Source organism: Pogoniulus pusillus, chromosome 21 (assembly GCF_015220805.1).
Source record: "Pogoniulus pusillus isolate bPogPus1 chromosome 21, bPogPus1.pri, whole genome shotgun sequence".
NCBI lineage: Eukaryota > Metazoa > Chordata > Aves > Piciformes > Lybiidae > Pogoniulus > Pogoniulus pusillus.
Window position 1 is genome coordinate 19,438,031 of NC_087284.1, and position 26,116 is coordinate 19,464,146.

At 46.3% G+C, this 26,116-nt stretch overlaps 1 protein-coding gene across 4 annotated transcripts in view; it reads left to right on the forward strand.

The window, feature by feature from the left end:
* The window catches only part of RREB1 (ras responsive element binding protein 1), a 142,526-nt gene that overhangs the window by 90,906 nt on the left and 25,504 nt on the right, over positions 1-26,116 (forward strand). For all 4 annotated transcript variants that reach the window (XM_064161145.1, XM_064161143.1, XM_064161144.1 and 1 more), the window contains exons 6-8: positions 2,262-2,406; positions 3,586-3,725; positions 23,922-24,111. In XM_064161145.1, the coding sequence (XP_064017215.1) occupies positions 2,262-2,406; positions 3,586-3,725; positions 23,922-24,111 (475 nt within the window). The remainder of the gene's footprint in view (positions 1-2,261; positions 2,407-3,585; positions 3,726-23,921; positions 24,112-26,116) is intronic.

Here is a 26,116-nt window from a genome sequence, read left to right on the forward strand (position 1 = left end):
TTTGATGTCATAACACCCAAGCAGTTATGAGGACATACAAGACTCATGTAGGTTACAACACTCTGGCATGTATGAACATGAGATAGCGTGCGTGCAGGTGAAATGGCATGGAGCTGTGGGTGTGACTTCTGCAGGATGTGCCAAGAGGCCATGAACATGGTCTCCTTTGTGCTGCTTTTAAGTCAGTCAGATGGACAAAGGGCAGCTGTATCCTTTACTTCTAGGTAGTAGAAGCAGACGTTATCTTTGCATGTAGGAGCATAAGTTTGATGTTTTCCAACAGCACAGTAAGTGTGAAGTGAGGCTAAAGGCCCTTCAAAAGAGAACTTTTGCAATCTGAGCTTTGAGTGTTCAGAAGCAGCAAGACAGGAGCAGCAGCTTGCATCTAGAACTTGCCAAGTGTCTTCTCAGTTTGCAAATAACAAACCCCAAACAGCAGACAGGGCAGATAGAGAGATGCTTGTGAGATTGCTTCCTGTCTTTTTTTAGTGCTGTTGTGACACAAAATGGTTGTTCTCCTGAGGAAGCATGTTTGTGAATGTGCCTTGGCAATGAGGAGTTCTGCAGGTCATGCCTGCTCTAGCTTAAAAGTGTGTCCAGATAGATCTCAGCTTCAGAGTGGAAGTTCAGTATTGGAATGAATCATAGAATCAGTCGGGGTTGAAAGGGACCACAAGGATCAGTCAGTTCCAACCCCTCTGCCATGGGCAGGGACACCCTACCCTAGATCAGGCTAGCCAGAGCCCCATCCAACCTGGCCTTAAGCACCTCCAGGGGTGGGGCCTCAACCACCTCCCTGGGCAACCCATCCCAGGTTCTCACCACTCTCATGCTGAGGAACTTCCTCCTCATGTCCAGCCTGAACCTACCCATTTCCAGCTTTGCTCTATTCCCCCTCCTCCTGTCACTCCCTGAGAGCCTGTAAAGTCCTTCCCCAGCATCAGTGTGTTAAGGATGAGAAAGAGGATCTTGTCAGTGTTAATGAATATCTAAGCAGCGGGGTTCAAGAGGATGAGGCCAGACTCTTTTCATTTGTGTCCAGTAATGGGCGCAAACTGGAACAGAGGAGGTTCCACCTCAACATGAAGAAAACATTCTTTGCTGTGAAGGTGCTGGAGCACTGGACCAGGCTGCCCAGAAAGGTTGTGGAATCTCCTTCTCTAGAGAGATTCCAGACCCACCTGAACATTGCAATCCTGGGCAGCCTGCTCTGGATGATCAGCTAGGAGGTTGGACTAGATGATGTTCAAAGGTCCCTTCCAACCGTACTGCATTGTGATTCTGTGGAACAAATGTATTTCAGAAGTGTTAGCAAATACAAATCCATGTGTAATACCAGCTAACTATAGGAGAGGCAATTGCAGATGGGATGTTTGTTTTGCATGGAAAGAAGTGGATGCTAAGCTGCAGGCTTTTTACTTAAGTAGACAACCACAAATTGGGGTTGTTCAGCTTGGAGAAGAGAAGGCTCTGGGGAAGACCTTCTTGTAGCTTTTCAGTGCTGAAAGGGGCCAGTAAAAAAGATGGGAGCAGACTTTTTAATAGGGCCTGTTGTGACAGGACAAAGGGTGATGGTTTGAAATTAAAAGGGAGATTCAGAATAGATAGATGTAAGAAAAAACTTATGCTGAAGGTGGTGAAACACTGGCCCAGGTTGCCCAGAGAGGTGGTAGATGCCTCATCTCTTCAAACCTTCCAGGTCAGGTTGAACGATGTTCCAAGCAACCTCTTCCAGTTGCAGATGTTCCTGCTGACTACAGGGGATTGGACTAGAGGACCTTTAAAGGTCTCTTCCAACTCAAACCATTCCATGATTTTATAAGACTGAGAGGCCAGGCATTTGTGTTACTGGAATAGAGGAAGCTTGAGGGGAGACCTTCTAGCTCCCTACAACTCCCTGACAGGAAATTGAAGTCAGGTGGAGGTTGGTCTGCTCTCTGAGTAATAATAGGACAAGGGGAAAACAGCCTTGGGTTGTGCCAGGGTAAGTTTTGATGACATTAGGAACAATTTCTTCCCCAAAATGTTGTCAGTCACTGGAAGTGGTGGAGTCCCCATGGGTTTGAAAGCTATGTAGATGTGGTGCTGAGGGGCACGGTTTAGTGGTGTTGGACTCGATGATGTTAAAGATGTCTTCCAGCCAAAACCATTCTATGGTTCTGTGAGAAGCAAACCTTAGAAATGATGTTGACAGTAAAATGTTTGGGGTCATTCTGCCCCGATTTGCCCTCTGACAGTGTCTTCTTCCCCCTTCTGCTCAGGCACATGAAGATTCATGAGAAGGATCCAAACAGCACTGCGAGCACAACTCCCCCATCCCCGCTGAAGCGCAGGCGATTGTCTTCGAAACGGAAATTCAGTCACGATGCTGAGATGGACAGAGAGGAAAGGACACCTGCAAAAAAGGTTCTTTAAGGGGCAGAAAGTGGGATACGTCCCTGGCTACCTCTTAAACTGTCAGCTGTTGAGCTCAGGCAGTCAGCATGGAGATGTGAAGATGTGGTCCTGTTACAGACCTGTGTACCAAGCCTTGTTTTTCCTCTGTAGCCAACACTGATGACTGAGAGAGAAAATTAATTTCTCCAACATGAAAAAATCATTTCTAACTTCTCAGATGAAAAAAGAATCGTCCTTTTTTTGTACTTTATTGTTTAAATCTTTGGGTTTGCTTTGGATTTACATGATGAGATGATTGGTGTTGGATGACAGGATGATGAACTATTCTTTTGCTACTGAAGCTTTTTTTTCCTCAGAAAGATCTCTCTTACAGCAGAGTGACTTTAACTTTTAAGATAATAGTGTTTATTTCAAAAGCAGCAGCAGCTCAAGTCTGCTTTTGTCTTGATGTGGAGAGACAAGGATAAAACCTCTAGTACATCTCTCTTTCACGAGAGCATGATCCTGTGTTATTTGAGTTACAGGAGCAACAAGAAGATATTTATTTGAGGGTTAGACATTTCCATTAGGGTTTTATTTAGGCCATATTTGAGTGCATTTCAGTCATTTATACAAAATACAAGGTGCCTGCCAAGCTGAACTCGACCCTTTCCATATCTCATCTCCCAGTGCAAGGTAGTGGCAGTTCCCTTTAGCTCTGCATCCCTCGTTTGGTGCATGCTTTTCTCCCTGTAATCAGAAGAGGCCTGTAGAAAGCACGCGGAAGTTCACTGCTTTGCCCTGGACCACTTGAGTTAGCAGTTGGCAGTATCTCAGTGGCATAAATAATTTAGGCTGACAGCTCGTCTGGCTTTCTGAAAGGGGAGGAATGCTGGTTCAGTGGTAGTAGATAAACATATGGGTCTATGAGTTGTTCAGATGGCAGTTTCTCATTAGAGCTGTTGCATACGTGACTTCACTACACACTTTATCTCCTGCTGAGCCTCCTTTGCTGTCGTGCCTGCTCTCACTCACAGAGAGGCTCTGTCACTTACCCTTCTCTCTGAAATGAATCACTTCTGGTCTCCTGCAGCAAAGTTACAGATGGAACATGCTATATCTTTGTGGGGGGGGCTTCAGATGGATTAAGTGTTTGGTTTGTTGCTTAAAACTTGATCTAGTGAGGTCTTTTTTCCCCTCTCTCTGTAGGTTGTTGAAGATGGTCACTCTGGTGAAGGGGATAAGAGGGCTGAGGAGGAAGTTTATCATTGTCCAGTGTGTTTCAAAGAATTTTTTTGCAAGTATGGGCTGGAGTCCCACATGGAGACACATCCAGATAATTCACTGAGGTAAGAAGGAGTCCCCAGAGTGTTTCTGGCCATGACGTAGCCTGAGGGAGCCTGCTGGAGAGGGGGAGGAGCCACTCAGCTCCCTGCACTCTAATTACTTGGTGATTTTGAACAGGTTTTTAAACGTTTCTGCCTCATCTTGTGTCACTAGGGTGCTGTAAGGCTTAATTGTATTCTTTTTTTTTCTCTTTCTCTTTTTCTTCTTCTTTTTCTTTTTTCAAATAGAGGCAATCTGGCAGGTTAATAGCTGCGGATCTTTATAGAGGGCATTATAATCAACTCAAAAAGATCAAAGCCATCATTGTTGTTACATAAAACTGTAAAATGCCAACATTAGAGTTACTAAGTTAAATATGCTTAAAATGTGAAGCAAAACTTGAGTATTCTGGTACAACCTGTGAGGTGATTCTGCCTGGGGAGAAGGCAGCTGGGTGCAAAGGTTTTGTCTGTTGTGGAAGTGAATGAAGATAGATGAGCTTCTTCCATAAAATGTCTTGTGCTTTTCTGGCTGTTGAGGTTGGGGAATAGTTTGGATTTGGGCATAAATCAGCTTCTCTTAATAGGGCAAAATTAGTTATTAATTGTTTGGCAAGGTACTTGAGCAGTGTGTTTTGATTCAACTCATTGCCCCTTAGACTCCTAACACTCTTATATTCCTGGTGTTTACTATAGAAAAATGTAGAGCCATCTGTTCTACAAAGAATTGACTATCCAAAAAGATATTCCAGGTCCATCTTAAACATGTTAGAAAAGCTGCTGTTGTAGAGAAGGTGATTGTCCTCTTGCAGAGCTTTGACAGTGTTTTAAGTTTACTTTGGAATGTTGATCTCTAATGATCTTTTTGGAAGGGTGCAGAATTCAGCATTCAAAGTGTCAGCACTTTCACCTGAATGCAGCTTCTTAGCAGAATGACATGGAGCAGGGTCATCCCATTCTCTTAAACTGGTAAAATTTAAGGAAATGAATCCCATCTTCTCAAATCAGAAAACCTCAGTAAATGCAAGCAAACGCATTTTAAAGGCACTGTAAGAGCTGTAATTACCGGGGAAGGGATTTGGGAAGCTCGCTCTTAAACGCAGTCCAACAAGTAGTAGTTAATTAGTTGGAGTTCACTGTTTCTGAAGTAAAATAAGTACATTTCCATCCTATGGCAAAACTGAAATAGTAGCTCTCTGGTAAGAGTTCTGCAACCCCCAAAAAGGGAGTCTGAGAAAATGTTGCCATGCACTTTGGGGAATGTGGGCAAGCTTATCCTGATGTTAGCATCATGGAAGCGTTTAGACTGGAAAAGACCTCTAAGATGATTGAGTCCAACCATTAACCCAGCATGGCCAGGTCACTACAAAGCCATGTCCCTCAGCACCACATCTACATGGCTTTTGAATCACTCCAGGGATGAGGACTCCACCACCTCCCTGGGCAGCCTGTTCCAGGGCTTAACAAATTTTCTGGGGAAGAAATTTTTCCTAATATCTAGCCTAAACCTCCCCTGGACAAGTTCAGGCTGTTTCCTTTCATCCTGTCCCTTGCTATTTGGGAGAACCAATCAGTGCCCATGTGGCTCCAGCCTCTATTCAGGTAGTTGTAGAGAACAGTCCAGCACCTCAGTGTCCTTCTTGTAATGAGTGCCTCACAATTCAGTGCAGTATTTGAGATGCAGCCTCACCAGTGCTGAATACAGGAGGATGGTTGCTGCCCTAATCCTGCTGGCCAGGATGCTGTTGGCCTTCTTGACCACCTGGGCCTGCAGTGGCTCACGTTCAGCCATCTATCAACACCCGCAGGTCCTTTTCTTCTGGATAGATGTCCAGCTACTCTTCCCCAGGGCCAAAGCATTGCAGGGGGTTGTTGCCTCTTTTTGAAGCTTCTGTGAAAATAGGACCTCTTTGCAAAGTTCTGTGCCATGGACATGATTGGAGAGGTGGATTCTCTTGCTTTGAGTGATGGAGAAAGGATGACAGAGTGGGTATCCTTGCGTTGCAGTCCACTTTGACACATCTGGAACACATACTGGCCATGCAAACATCCTGTTCCAGTCCATGCAGCTCCTTCTCTAGGATTAGGAGACTCATTTCTGATAATATCCTCCTGAAATAGATTTTGCTGCACTTGATTGTGCTGAGCAACAAAACCTAAAATGTGTCCCTAAATCAAAGCCATAATTATCAAGCTCCAGGAGCATGACTTAAGGGTGGTGCTGGGATGCTGGTCTTCATGGACTTGTCTAGATGATGGTAAGAGGGTTGTGGTCAAACGCTTGCTCCACACATCAGTGGAGATAAGACAGGAAAAGGAAGCTGTGGTTCTCCCTGGCCCGCTAATAAATGCAGCTTGTCCCAGATACCTGGTTTAAAACACATATTTTTATCCCCACCTAAAAAAAATCAAATTACACTGTCTGCTTGTCCCAACCTGGCAGAAAATCCTCTGGTAAGCAGAACAGTCTGGACTGCTTTTATCCCAAAGGAAATGTGTTAAAATCCTTGGCAGACAGTGGTTCCCAGGGTTCTGCAAAACTGTAGGATTTCAACAGGATACACTGACTGTGGTGCTGAGTTCATGTGGTTGAAATGGTTCCTCTTAGGGGTGGGGTTTTGAGTGAAAAAGATGAACATTTTTTCAGGAGGCACATGTGTATGAGTGTGTGCATGGCAGGGGAGCATACTGCAAAGTGCTAGAACACATTCATCAAGTCCTGGTGTTTCCTTATCAGAGAAGACAAGGAGGAAGAACTCTCCTTACAGTTCAAACAGAAAAGTGTAGCATCCGTGTTAGGACCAAAGGGCAGGGAGCAGAACACTCTCAGTCTCTTTTTATTGCCAGTATTGTAAAAGTAGAGTCCCTTGATCAGGGCTTCCTGTGAGGTGGGTATTCTGTTGTGCATCCCAGAGCCAGATGTTCTGGGTCTGGCAGTCACTTTGGAGGGTTAGGTAGCCCTGCACAGACTGTTTTGTCACGGCTAAAAATAAATGATGCCCTGTCTGCCAAGCCATATCTTTCTTGACCTTTGAAGGTCTAACATCCCTGCAGTCAGCAGTGACATCTGCAACTAGAGAAGGTTGCTCAGAGCCTCAGAGCCTGACCTGGAAAGTTTACAGCTATGGGGCATCCACCACCTCTCTGGGCAGCCTGGGCCAGCATCTCAGCAGCCTCGGTGTAAAACCTTTCTTCCTTAGACCCAGTCTAGATCTCCTGTCTCTCATTTTAAAACCATCACCCCTTTTCCTGCTACAAAATCTGTCTGTCCCCATCTTTCTTATTTGCCCCTTAAAGTACTGAAAGGCCCCAGTAAGGTCTCCCTGAAGCCTTCTGCTTTCCAGGCTGAACAACCCAAACTCTCCCAGCCTGTCCTCACAACAGAGGGATTCCAAACCTCAGGTCGTTTTTGTAGCTTTCTCTGGCCCTGCTCCCCATGTCCCATCTGTGCTGAGGACTCCAGAGGTGGACCTGAAACTACAGGCAGGGTCTCAGCCCAACAGAGCAGAGGAGCAAAGTCTCCTTCCTCGACCTGCCAACCACGTTGTCGGGGGTGCAGCCCAGGACACAGTTGGCTTCTGGGCTGTGAGTGCCTGTTACTGGTTCGTGTCCAGCCTTTCACCCACCAGTACCCCCAGGTCCTTCTCCACAGGCTGCTCTCCATCCCTTCACCCCCCAGCCTGGACTGATACCAGTGTGCAGGAACTTGCACTTGGCCTTGTTGAACCTCATGAGGTTCACACGATCACGGTTCTCCAGCTTGCTCAGGTCCCTCTGGGTGGCATCTGCAGCAGCAGCAAAGTGCTGGGGTGGGCAACAGCTTCTTGGTTTCCTTGTGGTTCTTTAATCCTGCCTTTGTCATGCTATTGTGTAAATACAGACTCTTGCCCCTAGTTTGTCTGCCCTTGACCTCCCTCTGCTAAGAAAAGGTAAGGCTGTCTTGCAGCCCTGGGATCAGTGTGTGAGCAGCTAATTTACAGGGTGGGCCATACTCTTCCAGCTGCTGTCAAATGAACAACTTGAAATGGAAGGGTTAGCTGTTCAAAGTCAGATGAAAAGACATCCAGCTTTGTCTTCCCCGGCGCTGCTTTTTTCATGTAAAGCCCCGAGGAGGGATCACCTCATTGTTTACTCGAAGCAGAATAAACAATACTTAATCCCCTGATTGTTTGAGAGGAGCTCCCGCATGGGCAAAGTATCTCTTGATTATGTAAAATCCCAAATCATGCATCTTTGTCTCCTAATTACGGTAAGAACTGCCCTGCTCTTGGGAGCTATAATGGAGCCTTTTGTCCTGCTGACAATGGGCTGTGCCACTGCATCTCCTCTGTAGCATTACCCCCCCCCCCCCCCCGGGTCAATCTCTGGCCTTTTGAAGCTCTGGGACTTGTCCCCTAATTAGTGCAGGGAGCTGGTCAAGCCGGGGAGGTTGTCTGCAATCCCCTTTAGCAGTGGGGGGTGGCCCAGGGGTGCTTTGTGACCCCCTTGGCCTCTATACCTGGATTGTTTGAAGAGGAGGGCAGTTTCCCTGCAGCTGGGGCCTCAGGACACCATTTATTTTGGTGGGTTTGTATCTGATCGTTGATTTAATTAGCAGAGAGATTAAATGCTGGCTGGGAAACTAAGAAACCTCCCTGAGAAGTGGAACTTCTCTGGAAGCTTTGGTGGCAGAGGGTTGCTGTCAAATACGGGATGTGCTTGTAAAGGTTGCCTGGTAGACAGCTCGAAGCAGCATCAACAGCACAAGCCAAGATGTGAGAATTTCCTCTGGAAAGTCTCTTGAGGCTCTTTGTAGCACCTCTTCTGTGAAGACAGGCTGAGAGTTGGGGTCGTTCAGCCTGGAGAAATGAAAGCCTCAAGGATACCTTAGAGCAGACTTCTAGTGTTTGAAGAGAGCCTACACAATAGCTGGAGAGGGCCTTTGTAAAAGGGCATGGGTGAGGGGCAGTGGCTTCAATCTGGAAGAACCCTGACTTAGGTTAGACATTAGGAAGAAATTATTCCCCTCAAGGATGGTGAGGTGCTAGAACATGTTGCCAAGAGAAGTTGTGGAGTCTCCAAGCCCAGAATTGTTCAAAGCAAGATTGTGTGGGGCCTTGAGCAACCTGGTCTAGTAAGAGGTGTCCCTGCCTATGACAGGAAGGTTTGGAACTAGATGATCTTTAAGGTCCCTTCCCAACCAAACAGTTCTGTGATTCTCTGCTGGGATATTTTTTACAGTACCCTCACTAGCAACAGCTTGATTTTAAATTCCTCACAACAGCAAGGAGACCTTTACACTGCCTCTCATCCCTGTGCATCTTCCCGAGGAGAGGAGCAGGGGGGTGGTGATAGTGTTGCAGTTACCTCCTTTCTTAGACATGAACTTCAACAGCAGTTCTCAGCAGGGATAGTCATGCAGTCTGAATGTGGTGGAAGCCTGCATCATAATGAGTGTTATGGTAGCTTTATGATCACATTTGGTTCAGCATGGCATTGCCTTCAGTTGCAGGATTTGAGTTTGCTAACTTTTTATAGTCACCAGGAAATAAATAGGCATTGCAGAGTGTGAAAGACACTGTCTCAGCCTCTGAGCTGTCCTGCTGACCAGAGCCAGTAGATTCCTATTGCCATGAATGGATTCAGGGTAGATTAAGTTTTTTGGTCTTCCGCAGAGGATGTCCAAACAGTAATTGTTATAATATATTAAGCTTTGGAACTTGTCAAATCCCAGGCATATTTTCACAAGGACAGCAAAAGCAGCTCTCTTGCCCCAGGGTAATGTGCTTCTGTAGAACTTCCAAAGAAAACCAAAAGCTGTTCACAGTCTTACCTTGTTTTCCAAAACAGCCTTCTGAGCTTTGCTGAAATGCATCTCGAACAGTTACTGTTCTTCAGGGCACTTCTGCACATCAGTTTTGGGGAGATAAAAAAGCCAAGAAGACTTAGAGTGCACAGAGATAGTTTCAACCATTATCTTCAGTAGAAAAGACTGAGTTGTGAACAGAGCAGCAGTGTGGCCGAGTGAAAGTACGCTGTACAGGATGTGTAAGAGAACAAAAATCACCAGGGAAAAAACCCTGAAGTTTCATTCCTGGTTTTGCCAGTGCCTACTTAAGCAACTTCAGGAATTCACTTTCTATCTTTTCTCTCCTTATATAGCAGGAAATAATCCTGCTGACTTCATTTTTGTGAAGCACATTAGCATCCACACATGGTCAGCCTTTTTTTGGGACGAGGGTGTAGTGACAGTGTGAACTTACAGGAGTGAATGTGTTTGAAAACCACATGTTTGCATTTGATGCTGCTTGTGGGACAAAACTATGGGGAGAGGAAGTTTTTTCCTACTAGTGGTAATTACTGACTACTGGAAGCAACTTGAAGCATGAATGGCAGATAGTCTTCATGGGGCATGGTGAAATTTCATCCTCCTTTCCCATCTCCATCAGAGCTGTGTGCAGAGATGAGCCTCACTCCTTCCTAGCACCAAAATATGAACCATTGTGCTCTTCTAATGCAGGTGAATGATTCTCAGGTGGTTGCATCATAGACTCACAGAATTGTTTTGGTTGGAAAAGACATTTGAGATTATTGAGTCCATCCATTATCTAACACCACCAAGTCTGGTGCTAAACCATGTCTCTCTACACCATGTCTCTGTGCCTTTTAAACACTTCCAGGGATGTGGATTCAATCACCTCCTTGGGCAGTCTGCTTTAGGGTTTGAGAAGCTTTTCTATGAAGAAGTTTCTTCAAATATCCAACTTAAATCTTCCCTGGTGCCACTTGAGTCCATTTCCTCTTTCATTTGTGCCCACCTGGATCCAGCCTTCTTTTAGATAGCTGCAGAGAGCAAGCAGCTATCTAAATGAAGCCTCCTTTTCTCCAGGCTAGATAATCACAGTGCCCTCAGCCTCTCCTCACAAGACCTGTTCTCCAGACCCTTTGCCAGCACTGTTGTCCCTCTCTGGACATGCTCCAGTACCTCAGTGTCCTTCTTGGAGTGAGAGGCCCAAAACTGGACCCGGTATTTGAGGTGTGGCCTCACCAGTGCTGAATACAGGGGAACAATCACTTTACCTGGTCCTGCTGGACACACTGTTCTTGATACAGGTCAGGATGCTGTTGGCCTTCTTGGCCACCTGGGCACACACTGGCCCTCATTCAGCTGGATGTCAATCAACAAACTTTCTCTGGGTGGGCAGCTTTCCAGACACTCGTCCCCACGCCTGGAGCACCTCAGGGGTTTATTGAGACCCAAGTCCAGTATCCTAGGAGACTGTTGGGTAGTAAGAGACATTGAAAGCACTCCATCACAGGTGTGTTCATGAACCTTCCTGACCTTTGGCACCCCTTTGGCCCTGATACCTCCCATTTTAGACATGGATTGAGTTTGTACCATCAAGGATAGTTTAGGTAGGAACTGCTCCCAGGCGTAACTGAGTACTAAGAGTCTATGCTATAAAGACTTGCTAGAGCCAAGGATGGAGGCACAAAGGTCCATTGTGTGGCATTGCTGACTTGACTGACTCTCCTGCTCTACTCTGCAAGCTGCTTGCTGGTAGGAACTAGGAATCTCATCCTGATCTCTGCTGGCAGCATTTTCAGCACAGGAGTAATTCCACAGGCCAGCTGGTGAAATTCATCTCTGGTAAATGCTAGGACCAAAAATGTGCTGTGGTACAATGCAACTTTTAATGTTGATAAGGCAGAGGGGAGGGGGTACAAGCAAGCCTGTGAATGCATCCTTTTCCTGTGCAAGGGGAGAAGGACAATCAGTGGGTTGAGCATCTGTCTCTGTGCTGGCTTGCAAAATCAGAGCAGAATTGCATTTGAAGTGCTTTCTGAAGAAAGAAACATGGGAAACATCTGAAGGGCAGCAGAAACCCAGCCCTTGCCTAAAAGTGGTCACTTCCCATCAGGGAGCTCATTGTGAGAGGAGATGGGGAATCCAGAGCAGCTGGGTTAAAATACCAGCAAGTGAATGGACCCAGGGTGTGAGGCTCTCTTGTGAAGCTGTGTGGTGTGTCACATGGTGGTGAATATCTGAGCTCAGCTGCAAGAATAGAAAGTGGGTGAAATACAAAGGTGACTGCAGAGGAAAGCTGCTTCTCGTAACAGTGAGAGGAGGGCAGGAGGGCTGAGCCAAAAGAGGTTGTTCCTGAGCCTGCCTGATCCTGATGGCCAGGGTTTGTTTCTGTGTGGGCTCTTTCCGAGCACTGGCTGCTGCTCGTTGTGTCAGCAGTAATGTCTGCATGCTGAACATGGCTTACCTGTGAGCCTAGAGAAGGACAAGGGTGTCCTTTCCTGTCCACCTGTCTGTGAACCCCATTGTCACCAGTGGGTGGTTCTGGGGTAGGCAAGCATCTGTAAATGTGTTGCTGCTTATGTTACTTGAGAAAAATGGTGCTGCTTTTTATCCTAGTAGACACATAGACTTATTTTTTTACTTCTTGCCATTAACTTTACTCCTGTAGTTTTACTTTATGTCCTTAGTTGGAAGGAGGGAGGACAAGCTTTCATTTTCTCACCCCTAAAGAATACTAGAATGTCCACTTCAGTTTGTGTGCACAAATAATTACTTTTATTCAGAATGCTGTACAGCTGCCAATTTTGGTAGCTGTAGAGCACTGTACTGGTCATGGAGGGTTTTTTTTTGTCCTAGCTATGCTTGCCCTAATTATTAAACTCTTTATTGTTATTTATGTTGATCTTCATCTTCTGCTCTGTAATTCTGTCCAGATGGTTTCTTGGCACTTCTAGTTTTTTAAACTTTGAGCATTTTAAGTAGAAAGGTGATGATGAGAAAATGTTTGTGCAAATGTCTGTAGATTATCTCCCTTTTTTCTTATTTTTTTAGTTGTATGTCAGTTCTGTTGTTGGTAAAGTTACTGTTCCATTAGAAAATCACAGAATGTAAGAGGCTGGAAGAGATCTCCAGAGACTGAGTCCAACCCCCCAGCCAAAGCAGGATCACCTAGGGCAGGCCACACAGAAGTGCATCCAAGCAGAGATTGAAAGTCTCCACAGCCTCTCTGGACAGCCTGTTCCAGTGCCCTGTCACCCTCACTGTAAAGAAGTGTCTCCTCATGTTGAGGTGGAACCTTCTGTGTTCTAGCTTGTACCTGTTGTTCCTTGTTCCGTCAGTGGGTACCACCATAAAGACACTGGCACCTTCGTTTTGACACCCAACCCTCAGATATTTATAGGCTTCGATAAGGTCCCCTCTCAGCCTTCTCTTCTAAAGAGTAAACAGCTCCAGGTCTCTCAGTCTTTCTTCAGAGGCAAGATGTTCAGGTCCTGAAGTCATCCTTGTAGCTTTCTGCTGGACTCTCTCCAGCAGACCTCTGTTTCTCTTGAACTGGGGAGTCGCAAACTGGACACTGTATTCCAAATATGGTCTCACCAGGGCAGAGGAGAGGGGGAGGAGAAGCTCCCTAGACCTGCTGGGCACACTTTTCTTAATGCATCCCAGGATGCCATTTGCCCTCTTGGCCACAAGGGCACATTGCTGTCTCATGAAGAACTCGTTATCCACTTAGGACTCCAAGGTCTTTCTCCATGCAGCTGCTTTCTAGCAGGATAACCCCTAGTCTGCCTGCTGTTACTCCTCCCCAGAGGCAGGGCTCTGCACTTGTCTTACTGACCTTCATGAGGTTCACCTTCACCCAGCTCTGCAGCCTGTCCAGATCTCATTGGATGGCAGCACAGCCTTCAGCACATCAGCCACCCCAACCCAGTTTCGGACCATCAGTGAACTTGCTGAGGGCACACTCAGTCTGCTCATCCAGGCCATGGATGAAGATACAGAACAAAAATGGACTCAGTCCTGACCGCTGGGGAATGCCACTGGCCACAGGCTTCTGACTGGACTCTGCTCCACTGATCACAACTCTGTGAGCTCTGCTGTTGAGCCAGTTACCAATGCACTTCATGGTCCAGTCATCTAACCCACTTCTCTTGAGCTTGCCTACAAGGGTGTTATGGGAGGCAGCATCAAAAGCCTTGCTGCAGTCAGGATAGACAATATCCACTGCTCTCCATCTATCCATTTGGTCATACCTTCACAGAAGGCTATCAGGTTAGTCAGGCAAGATTTCCCCAGGGCAAAGATAACTCATTTTGGCACAGTTGAAGATGGTTCATTCAACTCACTAGAGGGGTGGGAAGAAATGATGTGTTTGCAACCACTGAAAGACAGTTAAAAGATGGCATAGAATGGCTGATGTCCTTTTATTATACCTTAGATTGGTTAAATTTGTTTGAGTTTGCAGAATCCCAGAATAGTTAGGGCTGGAAAGGACCTCAGGAGATCTAGTCTGACTACAGGGTCAGTCCAGGTTGCCCAGGATTGCAATGTCCAGATGGGTTTGGAATCTCTCCAGAGGAGACTCCACAATCTCTCTGGGTTCCAGGACCATCACAGCAATGAATTTTTAACTCCTATTCAGATGGAACCTCCTGGGTTCCCGTTTGTGTGTGTTGCCCCTTGTCCTGTTGCTGGGCAGCTCTGAAAAGATTCCCACCTTCTTGATGCCCCAGTTAGTTCCTCTGACTGTGTCATGACATGCCAGTAAGGACACTGGCTCTGCAGCATGGTGACAGATTCCTGAAGCACAACATCACCCTGGTTTTATCTACCCTGGCTCCTGCATGGTACTTTTCTTGCCTGGACCACAGCATGGCTGTAGGAATGCACATGGTCTTGTGCATCCCCCTATTAATAGAAGAGCTGGCACAGAGGTTTCAGCCATTGCTACACCCAAGGGTGTCTTCTCAGATGAGAAACAGTGTGGCTAGCAGAACCAGAGCAGTGATTGTTCTCCTACGCTCAGCACTGATGAGGCCACACCTCAAATACTGGGTTCACTTTTGGGTCCCTCAATTACAAGAAGGATATTGAGGTGCTTCAGTGTGTACAGGGAAGGGCAATGACGTCCTAAAGGGCCTAGAAGTGGCCAAGGGAACTGTGGTTATTTAATCTGGAGAAAAAGAGGCTGAGGTGAAACCTTTCTCTACAACTCTCTAAATGGAGATCACAGCCAGGCAGAAGTTAGTCTCTTGTCCCAGGTAACACAAGATGAAATGGCCTTAAATTGTGCCTGGGAAAGTTCAGGTTGGGCATTAGGACAAAATTACTCCCCCAAAAAGTTGTCAAGCTCTGGAACAGGCTCCCCACAGGAGCGGTCAGGTCCCCATCTCTGGATGGATTGAAAAGCTGTGTGGATGTGATGCTGAGGGACATGGTTTAGTGGTGACCTGGCAGTGTTGGATTCATGGTTGTTCCAACCAAAATGATTCTGTGAAGGAGATGATTAAAGAGAAGTGTGGAACACATTGGTAACAAAGTCAGACAGGCAGTGAGGAGGTGGGAGGGAGGAAAAGTTGAAAGTCTCAGCTGTTGTGCCTGTACTGAACTTTTGAAGAGCTGTGTCCATGTCCCTATGCTGCTGGGGTTGGGGAGGGAAGCCTCTCCAGCCATTCTGAGCCTGGCAGAATTAGCTCCTGGTGCTGCTGTGCTGCTTGTGGTTTTGGCGCTGATCTGTAGCACTGGGCAAGGTGGAGATGGGAGATCAGCAGGTCCTTCAGGGTCAGGCATGCTAAGATACTGCAGGGGGAGGAGGCAGGAATGGTCACCGCAGGACAATGGGAGGACCCCCAGGGATCCCCAGGAGGGAGGCAGGAGTGGCATGTGCAGAACTGCTGCTTTTCCATCACTCATCTGCAACAAGTGGGAGAGATTAGTGCAGCTGTTGGATGTTATTTCCCAGGGCCCTGGGTGTGGAGGCCAGGAAGGGGTTTTCATCCAAAAGAAGATGAGTATCTGGATCTGGGTGGGGTTGCACAGGAGCAGAAAGCAATTTTCTCTCTCATCTCCCTCCCTTCCCTTTGCCCCCAGAGGAGTAAGAGAGAAGCAAAGGAATCCTTTCCTGAAGGGGAATGTCTGTAAGCTGCTAGTTTTTCTCTCACAGGTGGTGACAGCCCTTCTGTTTAAGACCAGCCTTTCCCCATCACCCCCCCTCTCCCTCTTTCTCCCTCCCCCTGGCCTCTGCAGTGCACATTCCCAGGGCAGAGGCCAGGAGCCTGCTGCTGTCCCTGGTGAGGACATGAGTCAACGGCAGGGAATGACCATCATTCTCTTCTGCCCAGTTGGAGTGTTTTTAGGCCACTGTCAGATTTTCTTTGTTCGTAAGGAGAATTACATTAATTCTTCACATAATGTGAGACAGAAAGGAGAATAATGATGACAGGGCGGGGGCCACACTGCCCAGAAGGACATCAGGTGCTGGAATAGATCCAGAGAAGAGCAACAAAGCTGTTAAAGAGCCTGGAGAAGAGGTCTTGAGAGGAGCAGCTGAGGGAACTGGGGTTGTGCAGTCTGGAGAGGAGGCTGAGGGGAGACCTCACCCTCTGTGACTACCTGAAAGGAGGTTGTAGCCAGGTGGGGGCTGGTCTCTTCTCCCTAATAGCAATAACAATAGGAGAAGAGGAAATTTGGACCAGGGGAGGATTAGGTTGGATATTAGAAAAAACTTCTTCATAGAAAGTGTTCTCAAACACTGGAACAGTCTCAGCTGAATCCATATCCCTGGAAGTGTTTAAAGGATGCAGAGATGTGGTGTAGAGAGACATGCATCAGCACCAGACTTGGTCATTGGCTTGACTCAATGCCAGTGCAGTTCCGTGCTTCGAAAAGCAGACATTTATCTATGGCCCATAGTAGGGATTTCAGTGGGAGGAGCTGGATGGCTTCCTATTAGAACTGTGGATTAACAATTCTGTCTCAGGATAGATTTCATTCTTGTTATGTTTTCCTTGCTTCTGTTTGTGGCAGTTTATAAAGAGCATAGATAGGGAAAGTAACAAACCGGTACTAAGGTTATGTTTTAGATAAGGCCTAGAAATTCACACTGCTCTTGTTTGTTAACATTCACAACCTAGTGCTAGTGAAGCATGAGGGTGACAACTTCAAGCTCTCCTTTGCTCTTGTGTGGTTTCAAAAGTATTAAGCCTGCATCAGGAATAGTGTGGCTAGCAGGGAGGTCATTCTGCCCCTGTACTCTGCACTGGTTAGACCACACCTTGAGTACTGTGTTCAGTTCTGGGCCCCCCAGTTTAGGAGGGACATTGAGATGCTTGAGCATGTCCAGAGAAGGGCGACGAGGCTGGGGAGAGGCCTTGAGCACAGCCCTACGAGGAGAGGCTGAGGGAGCTGGGATTGGTTAGCCTGGAGAAGAGGAGGCTCAGGGGTGACCTTATTGCTGTCTACAACTACCTGAGGGGAGGTTGTAGCCAGGAGGAGGTTGCTCTCTTCTCTCAGGCAGCCATCACCAAAACAAGAGGACACAGCCTCAGGCTGCACCAGGGGAAATTTAGGCTTGAGGTGAGGAGAAAGTTCTTCACTGAGAGAGTCATTGGACACTGGAATGGGCTGCCCGGGGAGGTGGTGGAGTCGCCGTCCCTGGAGCTGTTCAAGGCAGGATTGGACGTGGCACTTGGTGCCATGGTCTAGCCTTGAGCTCTGTGGTCAAGGGTTGGACTTGATGATCTATGAGGTCTCTTCCTACCTTGGTGATACTGTGATACTGTGAAGTAGGAGAAGACTCAACGTCCCTTTGCCTTGCCCAGTGCCAGTGTAATGAAGAGCACAGCGTTGGTTCCCTTGGGAACAGCGGTGCATATAAAGAATTGGCTTTGCATCTTGACTAACAAAATATGGAATTTAGAAGGATTGAATGTTTGACTGCATTACTCTAAAAATCAAGACTGATTAGCTTTGCTTAAAATGTTATTCTGCATTTCCTTGCTAAAGCTTCCTTCCTTTACTTAAAGAAAAAAAAAGCTCTTCTCAGTGCCGACAAAGTAAGATTGGCTCAGGGGAGAGTCTGATGCAAGCCAACAGGCATCATTTGTGTAAACTTTTCTTGCTTAGGTGCTGCTGGTCTTAGAGCCAGCAAACCCTGGCTTGCCTCTTGAGCAAGCTTCACAAAGCATTAACTCTTTCTTAAGGCTTTTTCAAATGTATTTATATCCCAATTAGCATTACAGTAATAACTTATTTTAGTAGAAAGCCTGTTAATAGCTTTACAGGCAGACTTTATCTGCATTCAAAAACAAAACAAAGTCACCCTAATGACATCACATCTGGAGTGCTGTGTCCAGTTCTGACTTCTCCAGTTCAAAAGAAACAGGAGACTTCTGGAAAGAGTCCAACGGAGGTTACAAAGACGTTGAGGAGCTGAAGCATCTCTCTGAAGGAAGTCTGAGAGAGCTGGAGCTGGTTAGCCTGAAGAAGAGCAGAATGAGATCTTCTCAATGCAATCTAAACAGCAGGGAGCAAGAGGATGGGGCTGGATTCTTTTCAGTGGTGCACAGTAACAGGACAAGGGGCAAACAGGCACAAATCTGAAGGTTCCATGAGAACATGAGGAAAAATGTCTTTACTTTGGGAGTGCCCCTGGAGCAGGCTGGCCAGAGAGGTTGTGGAGTCTCCTCTGAATACATTGCAAATCCACCTAGGCGTTGCAGTCCTGGGCAACCTGATCTGGGTGAGGGGAGCTGAACTAGATGATGTTCAGAGGTCGCATTCAGTCCACACCAGTCTGTGATTCTGTGAGACTCACCTGAAAGCACCAAGGGAAGCCTAACCATTACATTGTTTTCATGCAGTTAGATGATGCTTCTGTACTGCAGCTGTTCCATTTTCTCACTGCCTTGCTTTGTATACCTCTGTGTTACATTTATGTAGTACAGGTATGGATGACTTTCAAACATGAAGGCCACTGAGAATGAAGCTAATTTTAAAGTGGTCTTAGCTGCTAAAAACAGGTGTGTTTTTTTTTTCCTTTTTACTTCTAATTGACCCTCAGTGCTAGGGGTGGAACAGCTTTTTTCTCTGCTCTGTAATCATATTTATAGGCAAATGGACAACAATGGCCAAGACCTACAATCACATGATAACACTAGCTTTTATTTGCTACAGCTGGAAACTTACCTTGCAAGTAGAGTGCTTTTATCTTGGCTCAGGTGTGAAGCCATTGTATTGCCTGTGCTGCTAACAACCTCAGAACCTGTTCTCTGAGCCATATCATCGCTGTTTGACTTTGCACTGCACATGAGCAGGCTTGTGAAACTGTAAGGACTGTAAGAACTGTAAGGAGAGGGGAAGTTATACTGGGTTTTTGTTTTGTTCTTTCTTAAAGTTCATAATGAGCAAAGCATTCCCATATGTTTCAGATACTCTATTTAACATGGGGGGTTGGGCTAGATGACCTTCAAAGGTGCATTCCAACCTAAAGCATTCTATGATTCCATGTGCTGGACTTTGCAGACTTTCCACAATGATTTAACATTTTGGTTTGTTTGTCTTTTTTTTTTAAAGCAGTATTAGCAAGATGAAAAAAAATGTTGCAGTCACTTAGGATTCCTTTCTGTCTGTCTTCAACTGTGGCTTTAGATTTAAAGATACTGTAGGCGTTAGCACTACCTAAGGATGGAACATAATGCTGATGACAGAACAGAGAAATTAATGCTTGAGCTTCCTTAAAAACACTTAATGTTTCCAGTTAATACGTTGTTAGGCACAGCAGTTTACTCCACTTTACGTTAGCACAAGCCTTAGTTGATGGAGCAGGATGCTTGCCTTGACTGGTTTGGGTTTGAAGCACAGTACCTGTGAGGTTTTCTTGGAAGTGGTGCATGTCTGTATCTGCATCTGCACTGCTAATTGTGTTCAAAGCTCAAACTGTCTCACCTGGGAGAAGCTTGGACTCCTGTCTTGTGGAGGAGGAGCTCAACTAATGACACAGGAGAAAAAACAGGCTGTGTGTTTTCACAGAATAGAAGCATAGAGTGATTTGAGTTGGAAGGGACCTTTAAAGGTTGTCTAGTCCAACTCCCAGTGCAATTGGCAGGGACATCTTCAACTAAAGCAGGTTGCTCAGAGCCCCAAACAATCTGTCCTGGAATGTTTCCAGGAATGGGACATCTACTTTATCTCTGGCAATGTGGGCCAGTGTTTCATCATCCTCTGTAAAAAATCCTTTTTCCTTCTATCTACTCTAAATGTCCCTCCAGTTTAAAACAATCACCCCTTGACAGGCCTACACATCTACAGCACTACAGGCTGGGGACAGAGTGGCTGGAGAGCAGCCAGGCAGAAAGGGACCTGGGGGTACTGGTGGATAGTAGGCTGAACACAAGCCAGCAGTGTGCCCAGGTGGCCAAGAGAGCCAATAGCATCCTGGCCTGTATCAGGAACAGTGTGGCCAGTAGAACAAGGGAGGATATTTTTCCTATGTATTCAACATTGGTCAGGCCACTCCTTGAGTACTGTGTCCAGTTCTGGGCTCCTCAGTTCAAGAGAGATGTTGAGAAACTGGAATGTGTCCAGAGAAGGGCAACAAAGCTGGTGAGGGGCCTGGAGCACAAACCCTATGAGGAGAGGCTGAAGGAGCTGAGGGTGTGCAGCCTGGAGAAGGGGAGGCTCAGGGCAGAGCTCATTGCTGTCTACAACTACCTGAAGGGAGGTTGTAGCCAGGTGGGAGTTGTTCTTTTCTGCCAGACAACCAGCAACAGAGCAAGGGCACACAGTCTCGAGTTGTGCCAGGGGAGGTCTAGGCTGGATGTTAGAAGGAAGTTGTTGGCAGAGAGAGTGATTGGCATTGGAATGGGCTGCCCAGGGAGGTGGTGGAGTCACCGTCCCTGGAAGTGTTCAAGAAAAGCCTGGATGAGGCACTTAGGGCCATGGTCTGGTTGATTGGACTGGGCTGTGTGATAGGTTGGGCTGGATGATCTTGGAGATCTCTTCCAACCTATTCTGTCTCTCAGGGAAAGCTTTTCTCTGGGTGTTCATATTCCAGCCCTCAAAGCTTGTCTGCCTTTACTGTCGTGCCTGGACCACTGAGAAAGGGAGGGCATCCACACGTCCCTCCTCGTGTGATCTGACAGCAGGGGAGGGTGCTGAGCCAGGGTGCTGTGCATTTAGATGCCCTGCAGTGCCTGTCTCTCCAGGTGACAGGTGTGATTTATCTGGATGTTTCTTTTTGTCAGCTGGGAGCTTCTCTTTGACCAAATGGAAAAAGAGCATAATCCTTTTCCTGAAATCTCTTTTTTGCTTGCTGCTTCTTCACTCACAGCAAGGAATAATCTAAGGAAGAGAGGGAAAAACACAGTGTGGTGTTTAGTTCTAGAGAAAGTACTCATTCTTTGTCCAAGATCTGCTGCTTTGGCTGTGGGAGTGGGAAGGCAGTGCACTTGGCATGGAAAACACCGGTTTTAAATTGCAAATGTTCACTGTCCTGAGGCATAGCAGTTGATCCAGGTGTTCTGTGAAGGACTTTCACATGGGTCTCTGCTCTGAAAGATATTACTTTCAGGTGCAGCTTTTGATGGGAGCCCTAAATAAGCCAGTTCTTAAAATCAGTGTGTTGTGCAGCTGATGGGGGAGGGGGGCAGGGGAGTGTGTGCGATGGACAAGGCACATCTCCTTGCTGTCTGCTTGCCCTGGAGTACTGGCTCCTTGCTGAGCCCAAATCCTGGGGTTACCATGGCAGGCACCTGCTACTCCAGAAGCAATCTAGTCACATCAGTGGTAGCTGTACCTGCCCTGGTACCAGGAGGGATTGCCAGCCTGGTAGAGGTCAGACACCTCAGGGACCCCAGGTCTTCCTCAAGACACCCCAAGGTGAAGGTCTGGGTCCGTCTGCAGAAGAGCTGGCTGTGTGCTGACGTACCAAGAGGGGCTTGCCAGAAGAACTGCTTGCTTTCAAGAGAGGTGTTTTTGTCACCTCTAAAGAAGAATTGTATTTCAGCAGCCTGCAAGGTATCCAAGTAACTGCTCTGACCCTTTAATGCCCTCCCTGCCCCAGCAACTTAGGTGGCTGTGTGTGGTTTTGAAAGCTCAGCGCTACAGAATAGGTGCTGCCAAGTGAGCTGGAGGAAATCTGTGGGTCTTGATGCTGGAAGAGCCTTATGTGTTAGCATCCTTCTGTCACCACCACTGCCAGAGATTGTTGTCACATTTAGCAGACATCTCTAAGGACACATTTGCTTTGCAAGTGGCATTGGTTCAGCATTTAATGGGATGTAGGAACTGTGCTGGCAATAACTGTAAAGGTAGGATGCAAGGGAATTGACACAGGAAGTAAAGTAGATGAAACCTCCAGCACTTGGTATTAATGTCTCATTCTTCTGGGACCCTTGATACAGACTTCACACATGCTTCTTGCTAATGGGTCCAGAGGAGGGCCACAAAAATGATCAGGGTTTTGATGCACCTCTGCTATGAGGACAGGCTGAGGGAGCTGAGGATGTTCAGCCTGGAGAAGAGGAGGCTCTGGGGAGACCTAATAGTAGCATTCCAGTACCTGAAGGGAGCCTCCAAGAAAGATGGAGAGACACTGTTTACAAAGGCCTGCAGTGACAGGACAAGGGGCAATAGCTTCAAACTAGAGAAGAGCAGATTTAAATTAGATGTTAGGAGCAAATTCTTTACTAAGAGGGTGGTGGAGCACTGGAACAGGTTGCTGAGGGAGGTGGTAGAGGTCCCTTCACTGGAAATACTCAAGACACAGCTTGAGAGGGCTCTGGGCAGCCTGATCTAGTTGAGGATGCACCTATTGACTGCAGGGGAAGTTGGACTAGATGATCTTTGGAGGTGCCTTCCAGTCCAGACCATTCTGTGATTCACCACTCAGAGACTGTGAATCCAGTTACTTTGTGGGCTGACTTGGTGCTCTCTCCATGTTCAGGGAATCAGAAAGGTCTGTGGAAGTTTGATGTAGTGATAAAAAGAACAACAATGGGAGATTGTTAGGGACAGGACAAAGAGGGGCTGGTTTCAGGATTTTGCCAGAAATCATTTCTAGTTGCAGCATGTTTCTGTAATGAGTAGGTTAGGTCCTTTTCTGTGATGTGGAGGGTGAAGGAAGCATGGAGAGAACTAAGACAGAGGGGAGATGTGAAAAACTCCTAAGGCATAAAATATTTGTAGTGGCAGAATCAGCTTCATGTTCTTTGGCATTTGCTTCTGCGAAGTTCATGCTTTAGTTACAAGCTGGAGCCATAATGGCAAGGAAATTTTTGAGTGAAACTCAAAAAGTGCCACTTGTTGAATGAAGAGTGGACATGACCTGTCATGCTGCAGAGCTAAAATCCCAGATAGTCCAAAAGCTGTAGGCTTGTTTGTTGACATGTTGGCCACATGTTGCTGCATAGTCCAGCCTGCCTGCAGCACAGTTGCATCACCAACACCTTTGATTTTTTTAATCCAAGTACACTTCATGTGAGGAGATTTTGTTCAGCTCAGTTTGGGATTTAAGAACTTAAGAAAACCAAGAAATCATAGCAATGGAGTGTGGATAGGGAACGACATTGCTTCTGCATTCTTTGAGGGTGATGGAGCCCTGGAGCAGGCTGCCCAGAGAAGCTGTGATGTCTCCTTGTCTGGAGAGGTTCCAAACCCACCTGAGCATTGCAAGCTTGGGCAGCCTGCTCTGGCTGGCCCTGCTTTAACAGCAGGGTTGGACTAGGTGGTGCCCAGAGGTCCTTTACAATCCCATGATGGGATTTCTGTGATTCTATGGGGATTACTGGCTGCGAAGGGAGCATATGAGTGTCAGAAGTGTTGAAAGTCTTTAGATCTTCCTCCTCTGATCCTCCTCTCCTTCAAGGAGCACTGGTTTTCCTTTTAAAACAACTTCTCAGAACAGCTTTGAGGAGAATCAGTGAAAGGCTATGGAGAGGCAGTCCAGACAAAATTCATGTCTGGGTATTTGAGTTTAAAAAGCTACCACTTCTACATTAGCACTTGCTTGCTGCTTAGGTCTGCTTTAGCCTTTCTTTGTCACAGTTTTTGTTTGTTTGTTTGTTTTTAAGACGTCTTTTATTTTAATAACAGTTTTTAGTAAAAAAAAACCCCACATATAAAGACTACTGAAATATTTTATGTCAGACAATAGGAAGGTTGTCAGAAATCTGTGGTCTCAGCCTTCACTTTGCTGTTGGCCACTCCATTGTCACCTGCTGTATTTTACAGCCAGAAAGGAGTTGAAAGTGACTGGGACTGAGGCAGCCTTTCTGTGGCCGTAGGTGTTTGACAGGCTGTGGCTTTGTTTTGCATGTAGCAGGTTAGTCACATTACCATGGGGCAGGTGAGAAGAGGCTGTCCTAAAGCAAGAATAATGCTAGTTCATAAGCTTGCAGCAGCCAGTGAGTCATGTCTCTTTTCTTCCCTTCCAGGTGTGACATCTGTTGTATTACCTTTCGTACTCACCGGGGCTTGCTGCGCCATAATGCAGTTATCCACAAGCAGCTTCCCAGAGATCTCATGGGAAAACCTTTCATTCAGAACAACCCTTCAATACCAGCAGGCTTCCATGACTTGGGATTCACCGACTTCTCCTGTAGGAAGTTCCCCCGCATTGCTCAGGTACTTCCTGTTCGTGTAGCTTAAGCTGGCAGTTGATACAATGTGCATGTTCTGAAATCACTTGAAGAGCTGTCCTCAAGGAGAGAGAGAACAGGTGTTAAATGGAAAGCACTTTAGAGGCTTCAAACACTGTCTGCCTTGCCTTTCTCAATCTAAAGAATGTTTGGGTTGGATTTTTCAGCATGGCAGTGGATAACTACCAGTGTAAGGAGCTATAAGAGTATTGCTGATATTAGATCCTTTCTCCTTACAGCCTGGCCATTAGTTCTCTCCTTCACAAAACCATCCCACATCTAAAATCAAAAGAGAAGAGACAGAGTAAGGAAGATACTATATTTTATTTTACTGCAACAAGGATGTAATTGTAATGTGAAAGATTATATCACAAAAAGCTTTAGGAACTCACCAGTGACAACTTTGGTGATTTCCACACAGAACACTCCCAGGCACCTTTTCATTATGTTCTTTACACAAGGTTTAGAGATTTTGCACCTTTGAGGGACAGCAGCCTGGGGGGAAAAAACCCAGGAGATAGGGGGAGATAGGCTATAAATATTTTTCTGTGAGCCATAAAGCTCTCTGTGGATGGTGTTACTTCTCCTTTTGTCAAACTTTGCCTGCCTTAATCTGGGTCTGGATGAAGCTACCTGTCTAGTTAAAAATGAAAGAAATACCTCCACAGCACAGTCCAGCAGGACCTTGCTCATTTGGTGTCATCACTTTTCTTATTTTATTTGGATGAAAACAATGATTTCCAGCTCCTCTGGCTGCAAAGAAGTTGAGCTGAAATTTGCTGCTAATCCAGGCAGCCAGTAGGTAATTCTGTAAATCTAGTGGAGTTCTAGTGGAAAAGATACAAAATCAGAAGAAGAGAGAATATTTAAATACCTTGGATTTGTTTCTTTTGTAATTAATTTAAAGTTATCAAGAGAATTAAATGTTAGGACTTTCCTTTTCTAACAGTTTTGCTTGCACTGAGGCAAAGGTGTAAGAAGTATGTGTAGGGTCTTGAGCCCTCTGCTTAATTTAACACTTGTGCCCCCCTTTGCAATATGTGAGCTATCCAGATAGCATCTGAATATAGCATTTGGATTCATGATCATTTCTAGGGCCAGTTACAAAATACATTTGTGAGCTTAATGTTTCTTTTTGGGAGAAAAAGCATAACTGGGCTTCACCAGCCCAAAGCCACTTTGGGCTCTGCATTACATTGATCTGCTTTTGGGGAATGTTGTTTTGGCTGGCTTATGTTGTTTGCTTTATTGGACACCTCTTTTTCCCCTCCTCTCCTCCTAGTAGTAAAAGCTCTAAATAAGGCAATCTTGCTGCCCAGTTTACTGAGGCCCAACACTGGAGTCCCCAACACTAGAAGGACATGGAATTTTTAGTGGATCCAGTGGAGTGACACAAAGATGATCTGAAGGCTGGAGCACCTCTCCTATAAGGACAGGCTGAGAGAGTTGGGGTTGTTCAACCTAGAGAAGAGAAGGGTCTAATTTCACCTTAAAGCAGCCTTCCAGTTTGAGGGGGGCCTACAGGAAAGCTGGAGAGGAACTTTTTACAAAGGCATTGTGAGACAGGATGAGGGTTAGTGGCTCCAAGCTCAGTTTAGATTAGACATTAGGAAGACATTTTTCCCCGTGAGAGTGGTGAGGCACTGAAATGTTTCCCAGAGAAGTTCTGGAGGTTCCAGGTCTGGAAGTACTCAGAACCAGGTATAGAGCCTCGAGCAAGTTGGTCTAGTAGAAGTGTCCCTGCCTGTTGCAGGGGAGGTGAAACTAGATGATCTTGAAGGTCCCTTCCTATGATTTAGGATGGAGGAATATTTGAGTCTGAATTGTCCTTGGCAATTCAGTCCCTAATTTAGACACAGCACTTAGGTGGCTGAGGACTGTGGAGCAGAATTATCTCCATGCCAGGTAGGTGGCTACTGCTCGAAACTCCTTAACTTGGGCAGTGGAAGGGAGAGTGAACTGGTTTTGTTTCACAGCAGCATGCGGTGCCT